Source organism: Canis lupus, chromosome 28 (genome assembly GCF_003254725.2).
Source record: "Canis lupus dingo isolate Sandy chromosome 28, ASM325472v2, whole genome shotgun sequence".
Taxonomy (NCBI): Eukaryota; Metazoa; Chordata; class Mammalia; order Carnivora; family Canidae; genus Canis; species Canis lupus.
This window is the reverse complement of record NC_064270.1, coordinates 12,825,740-12,840,080: the sequence shown is the minus strand read 5'-3', so window position 1 is coordinate 12,840,080 and position 14,341 is coordinate 12,825,740. Positions and strand designations below refer to the sequence as shown.

Sequence of the window (14,341 nt, the reverse complement as noted above, 5' to 3'; positions counted from 1 at the left end):
CTCAGGGGGGTGCCTGAGTGGCTCAGTTGGTTAAGTGTCTGCCTTTGGCTCAGGTCATGATCTGAAATTCCTGGGTTTGAGCCCCACATTGGGCTCCCTGCTCAGCGGGGAGCCTGTTTCTCCCTCTCCCTCTGCCTGCCACTCCCCCTGCTTGTTCGCTCAAATAAATAAATAAAATCTTAAAAAAAAAAAATAAAAGGAAAGTCCTCAGGGATCAGGGTTTCACTGCTGACTAGAACTAACTGGTGACCCCAGCGGTGGTGGTATTAGGGGCTATTCCTGTACTATACTGTGAGACCATGCAAACTGCCCTGATTTTTCCCCATTTAAAACCCCCAGTGTTATTGGTGTATTAGTCAAGATGCTTTCTTAGGGCTTATCTAGAATTTTGTAGTATGCTATTAGTATCAGCCCAGAAGCTGTCCAGGAAGTGGTTTTAGTGGATTCAGGGTAGGTGGGTTGGGATGTGTGATTTGAATCCATAGAAGCACAGCATCCGTAAAAGGGGGTCCCTGATGCCACTAGCATTTCTTCCACAAGGCTAATCACCATGAATCTTCAGTCATACCCTTCTAGTGTCCATTGACTACATGTCAGAGACCCTATGAGCAAGATGAACCCCCAGTTTGGCTCAGACACAGAGTTGCTATGTCTGTGATTTTTTTTTTACAGAGACATAAAATACTGAAAGAACAGATTTTGGGTCTCTGTGTAATTCACTTCCAAGTCGAATTCACTGGATACTGAATAGTTCAGAAAGTAAATAGCAGTTTATCACTCCTACCCTTTCCATACCCAAGCTTTATCCTGTTCCAATCCTCCTCACATACCTGTGGCCTCTCCTTCAGGACCCGTCTGTTTTGTGAATGTCTTCAGAATCTTAGCAAACAATCCTTTCTTGGCCAGCAGAGTGTTGTAGGATCCCTTCTCCAAGATGGTGCCATTCCCCAGAACCACAATCTCATCCACTTGGGGAAGAAAGTGAATGCTATGTGTAACCAAGAGTCGAGTCTGAAAAAAAAACAACAGTATGTTGTACCACCAGCTTCTCTCTGTGAGACCCTCTGTCCGCCACCATCCTTGGCTTGCTCTTAAAAACGAAAGGAACTTTCCACTGACTATGGGTAGCTAACTTCTAACTACCCAGAATGTCTACTACCTTCCTTCATTTTTCTTTTTTTTTTTTTAAAGATTTATTTATTTCTTTATGATAGAGAGAGAGGCAGAGACACAGGAGGAGGGAGAAGCAGGCTCCATGCCAGGAGCCCGATGTGGGACTCGATCCCGGGACTCCAGGACCGCGCCCTGGGCCAAAGGCAGGTGCTAAACCGCTGAGCCACCCAGGGATACCCTCATTTTCCTTTTTAAGAGCAAGCCATCAACTTAATTCATATAGGGCCCTGTTTTAAGATGTAGCCTTGACCACTTGGCCTCTTTTACTTCTTCTTTCCTTCCCTGCACCTCATCCTAACACGAGACCCTGTGTGTAGGAGGAGACTCCTTCTGGAGTCTATATCCTGGATATATTCAGTTATTTTCCTTTAGGGACAGAGAAGTTTGCCCACACACATTCTTCCAGCTTCCTGGGAACTTAGGAATGTCACCTGAGATCAAAGCCTGTCAACATAACCGATGCATACAAAACTAATAACTGGCTAGCCAGCTAACCAACTTCAACTAACAAGAGCTACTCAGATTCTTTTAGCACATTAGAGACATTGTAGGGACATCAAACCTTGTCTTCAGTCCAAGCCCTCTGTGGTATGGGAAACTTGGCATCTCTTGTATTCCTGTCTGCAAACCACACCGACTACTGAAATAAGGACTCCAGTTGGAGAAAGACAAACACTCATGGATCAGTAATGCAGTTCAGACAGAAGCAATGGGGTTGAAATGGGCCTCTGGAGAGATAACCCAAACCACTGCCTCTGCTCTCTCTACTTCATAGCTCTATAGAGACTAGATCCCTCTTATCTGGAAGACCCAGGAAATGCTCATCCTCCAAATCTCAACTTTTCTGGGAGCCTTTCCTGAGTCCTCAGATAAGACTTGGGTATCCCTCTGATGCTTCTACTGTAGTTTCCACAGACTGCCATTATAATAATTCTTGTATTATGATATTATTGTTTGCTTTTCTGTATATCTTCTCATTAGATTGTATGTTACTTGAGATCAGATCTTTTCATCTGTGCAGGCTCAGTCTTTGCCACAGACCAGTCATAGGGTGGTATACAGTTCATGAATGAATAGAGCCAAAAGGCCTTAAGGACAGGAGCCAGCACCAGGAATAGGAGGGAGAGTGAGTTCCTGTTGACTCACTGATCCAAGAGTGGCAAAGAGCCTCTGTGGGACAGCAGCCCACTTAACATCTGATTGGCAGCAGTTAAATCAGAGGATAGGTGAAAGAAACAGGCCGAACACAGATGGAGTTTTACTGACTGATGCTGAGGGAGAGATTATTGACAGCCATCATTCTACCCTTGCTGTTGGTGAGGAGCACATTCAAATCCTCAAGGGGCTCTGTTAGCCCCTCCCCTACTCAGCCCACTGCATCAGGGCAAATATGCTAGCTTGTCCATGGTAAGGAAAGCCTAGTCTTCACCTACCATCAGCTCTTGTGACTTGCTCTGACCTCTTTATCTGTTGTCTCACAGGAGCATTGTGAGAGCCAAATGAGGTAACATAATCAAAGTGCTTAGCATAGGCCTAGAACATAATGAATACTCAAGAAATGTCAGCTTTATTTTTATGCTCAGGTTGAGTCATCCTTTCCAGGCATAGCATTCCTATGTCCTGCAAAGGTTCCAGGGAAGTATCTTAGAACATAGCTCTAATACATGAGGATGATCTATGTCCCAACAGCAACATAAGTTGTTGGGTCCTCTGGGAGGTTTTCGGACACCAGCCAATTCTCTGACATCAGGTAGGTATTCAACAATTCAATTCAATTCTAACTACCTGGAATTAGCACAAATCCCACAGTTTAAGAGCTCAGTCTCATGAGACTGGCCTGACTTCAGATGCTGGTTGTGAGTCTTGGGCCACCCATATTTCTGACCAACTAGCTATAAAGCCCCTTCCTTGTATTAGTGATTTGCTAGAATAGTTGATAGATATCCAGAACACACTTGATTTATGTTTGTCAGTTTATTGTAAAGGATACAACTCAAGAAGAGTCAAATGGAAGAAATGCACAGGGCAGTGCATGGGGGTGTGGGTGCACCTGTGGGGTGCACCAACTTGGATAACCCAATTGTGCTATCCTCTCAGCACCTTCACAAGATCACCAATCCAGAAGCCCTCTGAATCTCATTTTATTTTAGGTTTTATTTATTTATTCATGATAGACACACACACACACACACATACACACACACAGGCAGAAGCAGGCTCCCTACAAGAAGCTGGATGTGGGACTTGATCCAGGACCCTGGGATCAGGCCCTGAGCCAAAGGCAGTTGCTCAACCTCTGAGCCACCCAGGCATCCCTGAATCTTCATTGTCATAAATTTTTATAACCCAGTCTTTAGCTCCTCTCTCCCTCCCCCAGAGGTTTGTAGGTGGGGCTGAAAGTTTTAACCCACCTATCACCTGGGCTTTCTCTTCAACAGTCCTGTCCTAAAGCTATGGAGGGGTCGTACCCTAAGCCACTCTTTAGGCTTAAGAACAAAAACCTCCTAGTATTACTCAGGAAATTCCAAGAGATAGGAGCCCTGTGTCAGGAAATGGAGACACAGGCCAAATATATTTGTTGTTATGCTACAGGTCTCAAAGTGCCTTTTAATACAATCAATCATCTTAAGAGGCTCAAATGTCAGAGCCCCAAGACTCAGATTAACCAGTTCCAGCATAAGCCAGGACCTCAAGATGGGAGCTTTCCTGGGTCCTCTCCTGGGAGACCAATTCTGACACTGTATCTCCTCAGCAACCTAGGGGACAGGTAAATAAGAAAATTTGTTTCAGGACACGCAGCAGTCCTAGGAGATGTGTCTCCCTACTGCCACCCCAATGTTGTTTTTTATTCTTTATGTAACTTCTCACCTTGCCTTTCAATAGGCCATTGGGACCCAAGACCTTATTGAAAATATGTCTTCCCACATGAGCATCCACAGCTGACAGGGGGTCATCCAGAACATAGATGTCTGAATTCTGATAGGTAGCTCTGGCCAGGCTAATCCGCTGCTTCTGACCCCCACTAAGATTTATACCCTGAAGAAGAAAATAATTTCTATTAAGCACTACTCCATAGTTCCACCCTCATAGAGACTAAAGGAGGGGAAAGAAAGAGATTTGCTTCAATAAAGGTATCGAGGACTTTAAAACCTTACAAATTTCTTTATACAAGTAAATAACTTTGGTTCAAATAAATTATTTCAGGCCCAATAATTAAATGTATGCCCAAATTACCATTTTTGATTGTATGATTTACTCATGATTTTTGTTTCCTGCCCCATGGGAATGTAGAGCTATACTAGGGCAGATTTTCTCTATTTTATTCATGGATGTAATTCCAGCATGGAAAATAGTGTGTGGCACGTAGTAGGTACTCAGTAAATGTATGTTGGATTAACAAAATCATTCCGGATCTATGTCTGGAGTCTATATCTAATAAAGTCTTCTAATATCTGAAGATCCTTGTCATCCAAAGACTACTCTACTCATTTTTAGTAATAGGGAGGAAGGTTAAAAACATCCTAAATGTGTATTTATTTGTGACCATATAATGGATACAGTATAATCATTAAAAATCTATTTTTAAGAAAGGCATTTAATAAGCTGAAAAAATCATTCACACTAAATTTTTTTTTTCAAGTGTTTATGGACATGCATTTTAATTCTTTTTTTTAATAAATTAATTTTTTGTTGGTGTTCAATTTACCAACATACAGAATAACACCCAGTGCTCATCCCGTCAAGTGCCCCCCTCAGTGCCCGTCACCCATTCACCCCCACCCCCTCGCCCTCCTCCCCTTCCACCACCCCTAGTTCGTTTCCCAGAGTTAGGAGTCTTTATGTTCTGTCTCCCTTTCTGATATTTCCCACACATTTCTTCTCCCTTCCCTTATCACACTAAATTTCTAAGTGTGTGAAGCAGATCATTGGAACCTTCCTCTGGGCTTCACTCATATCGAGAAGTAGAGTCAGAACCTCTCAGCTCTGGTCCTGTCTCTGCTGTTCCTCTATCTGTGAGGCCAGCCTTGGGCCAGGCACTGGTTACTTAACCTCTCAGGTCCTAGCCTCATCAGCATTCTTTTAGATGACACAGTTCTGATATTTGCTTCCAGCTACAAAATTTTAAGTTTCAAATATTGCATAAACTTGGTTTTCTGGTATTTGTTCCAACCTGACTACCAAAACCGGCCAGCTCTTCTACTTCCATCCTCTTCACCATTTTCATTTTTTAAAAAATCTTTGCTATTTTTTCACCCTTCAAGGTCTCTTGGTGTCCAAAGTACCTTCTCTCCAATCTCAGCCAGGTCTCCTCCCGGCAGCACTTCCAAGTCTGGTAGGAGGGCACAGGCTTCTAGCACCTGCTGGTATCTCTTTTCATCCAACTCGGATCCAAAAAGGATGTTGTCCTTTATGGTGCCATTCTGAATCCAGGATTGCTGTGGGACGTAGGCTATGGTGCCCTAGATGTGAAGGGTCAGACCATGTGACAGTTGTACCTCCAGAAATACAGAGTTTAAGGAAGGAGTGGCAGGATGGGGAGGAAAAAAAAGAACATAGATTTGAAGAAAATCAATGTAGGCTGACTGAGCATCTGATATCTATAAATGTCTTGCATATATTGCACCAACCAAGGAGAAAGATTTGATATCCTATCCACCACTTAAATATTTGCCCACCCCCCCCCCCGCCTTTTTTACTATTACTTTCTAGCCATGATCCTAAAAACTGGGGGATGAATGCACATGCTACTTCTAGAACAGGGCTTTAGTTTGACCTCAGTGAGTTTTCTAAGACTCTGGTGAGAGGGCTAACACTGATAAGGGGGATGATATAGATGGTATTTTAGGAAGAACCAAGATATTTGAATTAGGGTGACTGGCTGATGCATAAGGCAGATCATGTCCAATGAGAGATGGAGCCTGACAAAGGCCTGTATTTGAGAATGGGCTCGCTTTTGAGTTAGCAAGAAAAAGCTTCCCAATATACTGGAAACTAATGTAACATGGTGTGTCAACTATACTCAAAAACTTTTTTGAAAAAGCTTCCTAAAAGGAGTTAGGAAACTGGGGTGCCTGGGTGGCTCAGTTAGCTAAGCATATGACTCTTGATTTTGGCTCAGGTCATGATCTCAAGGTCTTGAAATCAAGCCCTGGGTTAGGTTCTGTGCTCAGTGGGGAATCTGCTTGAGATTCTCTCTTTCCTTCTACTACTCTCCCTCCCCCCTCACATGCACACTTGGACTCACACTCTCTTTCTCTCTAATAAATTTTTTAAAAAGGAGTTAGGAAACAGATTTTAATCTGTAGAGTCTGTTCTGCTTTACTGTGTGTCTATTTAATGTACACTAGCTCATAAGTGACTGGTAAATTAGGGAATAAGGTCAGTATAATGCAGAAGAAGCATTAATTCTTCATTTTCTAAGCATGTCAGTATCAAGCAATCAGGGGCAAGTTTTCTCATAATTAAAAAAGAAGCGCTTAGCAAGATACAAAGATCTTAAGGAAAAAAGCTAAAAGAAATCTATTGACATGCCTTTTTTTTTTTTTTAATGCAAGTGATGGCTGGTTAAATGATTCTAAGTATATAAAATTTCCCTTAAATTTAACTCTGGGGAAGCAGAGAGTACTAATGAGGACATTATGAAAAGTTTTCTTCTGTTAAAAAAATTTGATGAAGATATCTACACCCTATATCAAATTTTGGTATTGGAAGGAAGTACCCTCGAAGCCCAAGCTCTCAAAGGAGAAGGCAGGGGATCCAGGATTAGCTGTGATGCTGAGTGTCAGTTACAGTGCTGCTGCTTTAATTGCTATTATTGTTATTGGTTTTGTTGGTACCTTGGTTACAAAGTTATGTAAGTTTTTAATGATGTTTTTAGAAACACAGATAAAGCAGAATTGCCTGTACTTTGAAGGAAGAAGAGTTCTATTTAACAGCTTTCAAACTTAAGTATACATATGGGAATCACCTGGGGACCTCATTAAAAATGCAGATTTTTAGAATTTACCCTTGGGTCTGAGTATATGTGTGGAGTGGGGCAAAGAATCTAGTTTGCAAGTCTACCAAATGTCTGTAAGACCCCTCCTACTGCAAAACAACAGTGGTTATCAGATTCTCTTCCTCAGTGCTGTATGGTCCACATTTGAATGTCAGAACTCTTCTTGGCATCCTCTCTCACCTTGATGGTGATGTGCCCATGGACATCTTCCATTTCTCCCAGCATGGCTGACATCAAGGAAGACTTCCCAGAGCCTACAGTGCCCACCACAGCCACCAATTGGCCTGGCATAATGTCCAGGTTCACACTGAAAGAGAGAAGTGTATTTGAAGGAGATGAGGGCAGTTATTCAAGAGTGGTTCAGGCCACCTCTCAGACTATCCATGTTAAGTCTGGTTTGAGTCTTACCCACAAGACTGGAAAATTTGTCTTGGATATAGAAGACTTTGAAGTGCTTCTTTAATATCTTTCTTTTTTTTTTTTTTTAAGCTCTAAAGGGCTAGAGAGTGAACCCTTACTCAACTATCTACAAACAGTTTGTCCCAGTGTAGTTTCAACTGGAATAATTCTCTTAGCACCAACATGGTACCATTGACAAGACCTAATGAGAATCTGGTGACCTGAGTTCAAGTCTCAACTCTACTACTGCTACGCTGTATGATCTTGGAAAGTCACTTTCTCCGGACTTCCATTTATGAACTAACAGGATTGGAATAGATAAGTGTTTCCCAAACTTGACTGTTCAATGAGAATAGCCATTCAGTGGGGCACTTGCAAAAAAAGCACAAATTCCCTGCCCTTTCCTCTGGAGATCTGGTCGTGTCCTGCTGGGGAAGGGCACACACTGGGCTGGACTCCTAGCAACTCTGCGCCCACCTATTTTTGAGTCCCTAGAATATTTGGAACATTAGGAACTTGTTCACAATATTTCTGAATCTGCCTATTGCTACAGTATACATCTAAAAGAAGTTCAGCTGAAAGTGGGAGCTGTGTCTAGACTTCTCTCTGCAAAGGGAGGCTTTCAGGTTGAGAGGGTTCAGAGGAGGGGCTTCTGGCCCCAGTGCATCCTGGGGCAAGCTCCAGAATTCATATCAAAGGATGTAAGAATAAGAGAGAAGTTTGGAAAATCCTAGGTGCAACAGGGAGATTACATGCGCTGGATTGTGAAGAAAGATGTGGCCTGCTCAGGCTTCCTGGTGTATCGTGTGTGCTATGTTCAGTGGAGCTGGGTATATGTATCTAACCCTGCAGGTACTAGGTTTTCTCCTATCCAGATAGCCCTGTGATAAAGTTAAATTTCTAAATTAGGCCCAGGAAGAGATTAATGACAATAACTAATGAAGTAGAACAATTATAGCAGTATACTATAATAAAAGGTAGGTGAATGTGGTTTTACTCTCTTATTGTACTGTACTCACTCTTCTGATGATTCAAGATGTGACAATGCCCATGTGCAGAGCAGAAGTGAATGAATGACGTAGGCACTGTGACCTAGCATTAGGCTACTACTGACTTTCTATTTGTCAGGAGGATCATCTGCTTACAGAGAGGACAACCAAGGTTGCCTGTAGGTAACTTGAAACCACAGAAAGCAAAACTGTGGATAAGGAACTACAGTGCAGCATGGCAAGAAAGGGCTGGCTAAGGGCAGAGGAGGTGGGATGTGGAAATGGGTTATTTAGATGTAAAACTCTGGATCTCAAGTTTAATCTTAGTTAGAGGCGGCTCCCATTGCTCACTGTGGGGAACGAAGGCTCATTCTTGGTTACTATTCTTGAGTGAGTGAATAAACTTAAATTGATTTCAGATTCTTGGATGTATCCTTTCCCGTACCCAGAGCCCGAGGCCACTTCCCAACACTGCACTACCTCCTTCCACAATCCGGAATACCTGTCTTCATGGGTCCTTAGCAGGATGTATGTGTCCCACAGGAAGACAGTAGAGAGGCAGATGCAATTATAGGGAAAGAGGCTCAGGGGTTTTGCTGTCAGTACATCCCTCCGGGGGTTCAGCCTGCACTATCTCTACCTGAACATGGGCACATGTGCCCTATTACATGGACCTTTCTAATAACAGGGCTGGCAAAGAGAATTCTGAAGAACAGCAGGGTGGGAAGGGGGCAACTCACTCTCGGATTGTGGCTTCCGAGTCCCGGTCCCAGGTGAAGGAGGCCTCTGAGAACTGCACAGCTTTGTCTGTGGAGAAGAAGGCCCCTCTTTTCATGAGCTGTAGGCCCCATGTGTCTGCTCCTTCTCAGCCCTCATGTGTTTCCCCCTCTTGGCTTCCTTCAGCAGCACCTGAGATCCCCTCTGCCAGGCGCCGGCTCCTCCATGAACAGGAGGGAAAGGAAAGCTCCCAGCTGAGACCAAAAGTGGCCTGCAAATAGGTTGGATTGTTGGATTGTTGGTTGAATTGCCAACCTTGTCAGTAGCCCAGACTCTTGACTTGCAGACACTCTGGGTCTGTTCTTGGGCCCCCTGCTGCCTAGCATCCTGGTAAAAATTCCAGCTCCAGATAGAAATCTAGCAGCTCCCTGAACTCCAGACCCATGGCTTGCTCTGGCTGTGGCTGCCCCCCAGGCCTCAGAGCTCCAGTCTACCTTCCCCAATTCCTATGCTTGGCACTATCCTGACTTTTGCTTTCTAGATGTTTTGCAGGATTCCCTGCTCATCCTCAGAGTGGCTGGCCCAGCTTTGTTTAGCAATCTGGCTAAGTACTCTGCTCTAAATGAAAGCATAATTTAAGTAAAAACAGCAAGCTTATTATGTAAAGGTGGGTTTCAAGATAAACTCCCAGGTCTCCCTTTCAATCAGTTTGCCGCCCAGAGGCCCCAGATATTGAGTTCAGGTGCCAGCTCTGTGGCTAAGCTTGGGGAGCAGCTTCAGATCTATTACCAGAACTGCTGTCACGTCGAATGGCGGATGTGTCTAAGTCATCCCCTCCCAAGTACTTTTCCAGGCGTTCTCTGGAAACGCTGGCCTAGAGAGGGACACAAGGGATCTGAAGAATAAAAAAATCCAATGACAAGCACAAGCAGGGAGAGAATTTTGACTTTGCCATCAGCCCTGGATGTGGAAGCAGTCCACCTGCTGAGTTTCTAGCCAATGATTTGCCATTTGCCACAGCTGGACCCTCTGGACACCTACCACAGACTCATCCACACCTCAGCCTCAAGAGACAGAAGGAAATTAAGATGCTCTGTTTCAGCCCCTTAGAAAACTTGGGGGTCAACTCTCTTGCCATCTCTCCAATCTTTGGACCTGGTTCCGGAAACTGTCTTCTGCCTTCCTCTAAGACAAAACCCTAACTTCTGTCTAGTTTTGGTAACTGGGCCCCAGATGTGCTCTTCTGTACTTGAGTATCCATGCCTTGGGCTCATCTGGTGTCCTAACTGAGCCACTACTAGGACCCTTTATAGAGGAATTGGCCACGGCACCATAGTGACCTTTCACATCTCCACATAGGCCAGGTTTAAACCACAGCTGACCCAAGCATTGGCAGACATCCTGTAGTCTCCAGAAACAATGAGAACTTGGAATTCTTGGGAGCTTTTACAAGGACATTTCTCACTTGCCTCCCTATTTCCAGGGAACCTGTCATAAGATGGTTTCTCCTTGCCACCCGGGTTCTAATGAAGGAGCAGACTCTCTGCCTTGCTCCCTCCTGAGCACCGCTGTAGGCTACAAAACTGTGTGGGTGCTGCTGCAGCCAATCAGCTCCTCAGACACAGGGAGCCACACAGCAGGGGTGCATGGTCATCCTGTGAGATGGGGATGAAGGGAGTGGACACCTCTGCTGACTTTGCTTTGGTTATCTGTGTAGTAAACTAACTGCATCTAAAAAGAGCCTGCTGTTTCTCTATCAGTCAAATCTGTTAGCCTTTCTTCACTCCCTCCAGGACAGGGGGTCACTCTTGTGGTCTGAGCCAGCCACTGCCTGGGTAAATGCATATCACTACACTCCATCTTCCTGGCCACCTCACCAGTCTACCTCCTGTCCCATGAATGTCCTCCTGAGGTCTGGTACCTGGTCCATCTCAGTGTCTATGCTCACTTTGCAGGACTCAGACACTGCCTCTGGCCCATCCAAGATCTCTTAAACTCCAAACTGACAGCTCGAAGCTCAAGAACTGCATTCAGTTTTACCCTTACATAGCTTCATGCAAGACAATGTCTTTTCTTTCCCTTTGTGCCATATTTCCCTAATGCTTATAAATACCCCAAAGCCCTGGAAAAATGTGGGGGAAACCAGGCTGGGAAAGGGGCTTAAAAATGTTCCAGGTACCAGGGCTCATCACCATCATCTCACTAAATGCTCTCACAAGCACTCTCTCCCTGTGAGGTAGAGAAGATTGGTATGATTATCCTCATTTTATAGTCAGATTAATTAGGGTTCAGAGAGCTTGTGATTTTACTAAGATCAAACTTGGTCTCCAAGTTTGTTGGTCTTTACTTGGTCTTGGTCTTGGTCTTTACTTGGTCTTGGTCTTTACTTGGTTTTTACTAAGACCAAACAAAGGTCTCTAATTGAAAGTTCACCAGCAGAAGCTAGACGTGCACTCTGAGAGGCTAGTCACTTTGGAACATAAGGCTTTTAACCAGAGATAATCAGGCAGCAGTGAGAGATCCTACCCACCTGGAGCAGTGAGGAGATTACCATGGGGAGCATGCTCAGGGGAAAGCGCAGGATATTGAAGAGGGTGATGGAGGTGAATGCCTTCTCTGCATCCAAAACATTATTGCTGTCCACCAGAGTGTAAACTGAAAACGTGATCACAGACACCTGGAGAAGCAAGGTCACGAGGAATTCATTCCTAAACGGGTCCAAGCGGCCTTATGCTAAGACTCAGGAACATGGTATATCAGAGTTGAAGGAGCTTTAGGAATTTTTGTCTCAATCTTCTTGTGTTACAGCTGAGAAAGTGGAGCCCAGAGGAGAGGAAACATCTTGCCTGAGGTCACAAGGTCAGTTAATGGTATCACTGAGACCATAGTTTGGGTCTCCTGGCTCCGATATTGGTGTTCCTTCCCACTCTAAATCCACACAGCCTCCTCAAGAAGATAGAAAGTCTCCTATGCAAACCATTCCTGGATACCTCATTGATGACAACCATTCTGGAAACTTGCTCTGGGCTGCCAGAGCACCAAATTGTACACTGGGGTGAAACTAGAGCTGGGGCACGAGGTAGGGATAGTGGCTCTGAGAAAGTGAGGAGGGGCCAGAACTCCCTGGATTTGAGGGCTAGGCCTACAGCACTGGGCAGCCTATCTAGAACCTTCCCCTTCAGGCAGCTGATTGATTGGCAGCTTCCTCTTCCCAGCCCATTGATTGCTGTCACTCACCAAGACCGGAGTTAAGTATAAGAGAAACACCATTACAGACTGCATCTGCCCGAAGGTCAGCAGGTTCTTGAGCTCTTTCTTCCGAAGTTCGTGGACTTGGTTTTTGAATGAAGGTTCCCAGGCAAAATATTTCAGGATCTAAGAGGATAGAAAACAGCACAGCTCACACCGTTGCCCCAAAAGGGCTCATCTGCCCAGATTTTAGGATGTGTTCTCCAAAACGGGGGATGGAAGGTAGAAATCCAGATTATAAAGTATGATTATAGAAAGATAGGCTGCATTTGCTGACAACCTACTATATACAAAATGGCTTATACACATTATCTTACTTAATCCTTATAACAACCTTAGTGTGATCAATTGTCTCAGTTTACCTGGGTCTAAGGGGTTGCTTAGGACATGGGGCTTTCAGTGCTAAGCCCAGAAAGTTCTGGGCAAACCAAGGAGAATCCCTGATTTTTGCAGAATTATTGTATCAATTTTAGTGATAAAGAAACAGGCTGAAGAAGCTAATTAACTTTTTAAAATTTTTATTTATTTATGATAGTCACACACACACACACAGAGAGAGAGAGAGAGAGAGAGGCAGAGACATAGTCAGAGAGAGAAGTAGGCTCCATGCACCGGGAGCCCGACGTGGGATTCAATCCCAGGTCTCCAGGATTGCACCCTGGGCCAAAGGCAGGCGCTAAACCACTGTGCCACCCAGGGATCCTGAAGCTAATTAACTTGACCAAAGTTACCAAGCTAGCAAGTGTTAGAACAGAGATGCAAAGTCAGAGCTATCTTTTCATTTTACTAGATTTAGCAAGAAGGCATATCAGAGCTCTGTGTAGAGAAATATCAGGGATTAAAAGAGGCCTCCATTTCATTTTCAAAAAGTTTAGGATAACACTTAAATCCTTGAATTCAAAACAACACAAATGTTAAAAAAAATAACATCTTGGTGACCTTTGTGGGAGTAAATGCATTATTTTGAAAGCTGGTCAATAGAGGGAATGAAGCAAGCATTTATCTTGCCTGTCCTGTACAAAATTTATTTTAGGGTAACTAACTAGTTGATTAAAGATAATTCTTCATTATAGAATTCCAGCTAATCATTGCCAAAGATTAATAGAACTAAAATTTAATAGAACTAAAATTTCACTCTTTTGCTCCTAATGAAATAATAGATCAAGGTAATGATCATTCATGGATGCAAGAACTCTTATGATAGTTTTCAATGTTGGCTGCATATTAGAATCACTTGGGGAGCTTTTAAAACATATGTATGCCTAGGCCTCAACATCAGAGAATCTAATTTAAATGGCTTGAATTAGAGCCCAAACTTCAGTGGGTTTTACAAACTGCCCAGGGGGTCAAAATGTGTTTCCAGGGCCACAAATCACTGCTCTAAGTGAAAGAATGGCAGAAAAAAAAAAAAAAAAAAAAAAGAAGAAGAATAACAGCAGGAAACCTATTAAGGGGTGAATCAGACTGACAATACCTGGATCATATCTATACAGTACCCTCTGAAAGTATCCTTCCTCCCTACCCCTACCAAACAAACAAAAACAAACAAACAAACCAACAAAAAAACTAATCAAGCCTCTAGATCTGATTGCTAATTTATAAGAAATACAGGAAACAACACAATCTGATTTCTCCAATATGACAAAAAAGGAATTAAAAAAACAAAACAAAAGGAAAGAGTCTATTATAGATTCAAAGAACTGGCAACTAAATGCTATGTTTGGACATTTTTTGGATCCTTATTCCAGCTAATTCAGCAAACAAATGACATATGAGGCAATCGGGAAAATTTAGCAGTACCCAAAAAAATGAGTAA

General features: G+C 43.5%; 1 protein-coding gene across 1 annotated transcript in view; it reads right to left on the bottom strand.

The window, feature by feature from the left end:
* Window positions 1-14,341, bottom strand: part of ABCC2 (ATP binding cassette subfamily C member 2) — a 69,927-nt gene that overhangs the window by 20,542 nt on the left and 35,044 nt on the right. The window contains exons 12-19 of the mRNA XM_025466877.3: window positions 12,514-12,651; window positions 11,807-11,953; window positions 10,066-10,150; window positions 9,300-9,366; window positions 7,352-7,478; window positions 5,457-5,633; window positions 4,042-4,209; window positions 831-1,011 (exon numbers count right to left, since the gene is read on the bottom strand). Of these exons, the coding sequence (XP_025322662.3) occupies window positions 831-1,011; window positions 4,042-4,209; window positions 5,457-5,633; window positions 7,352-7,478; window positions 9,300-9,366; window positions 10,066-10,150; window positions 11,807-11,953; window positions 12,514-12,651 (1,090 nt within the window). The remainder of the gene's footprint in view (window positions 1-830; window positions 1,012-4,041; window positions 4,210-5,456; window positions 5,634-7,351; window positions 7,479-9,299; window positions 9,367-10,065; window positions 10,151-11,806; window positions 11,954-12,513; window positions 12,652-14,341) is intronic.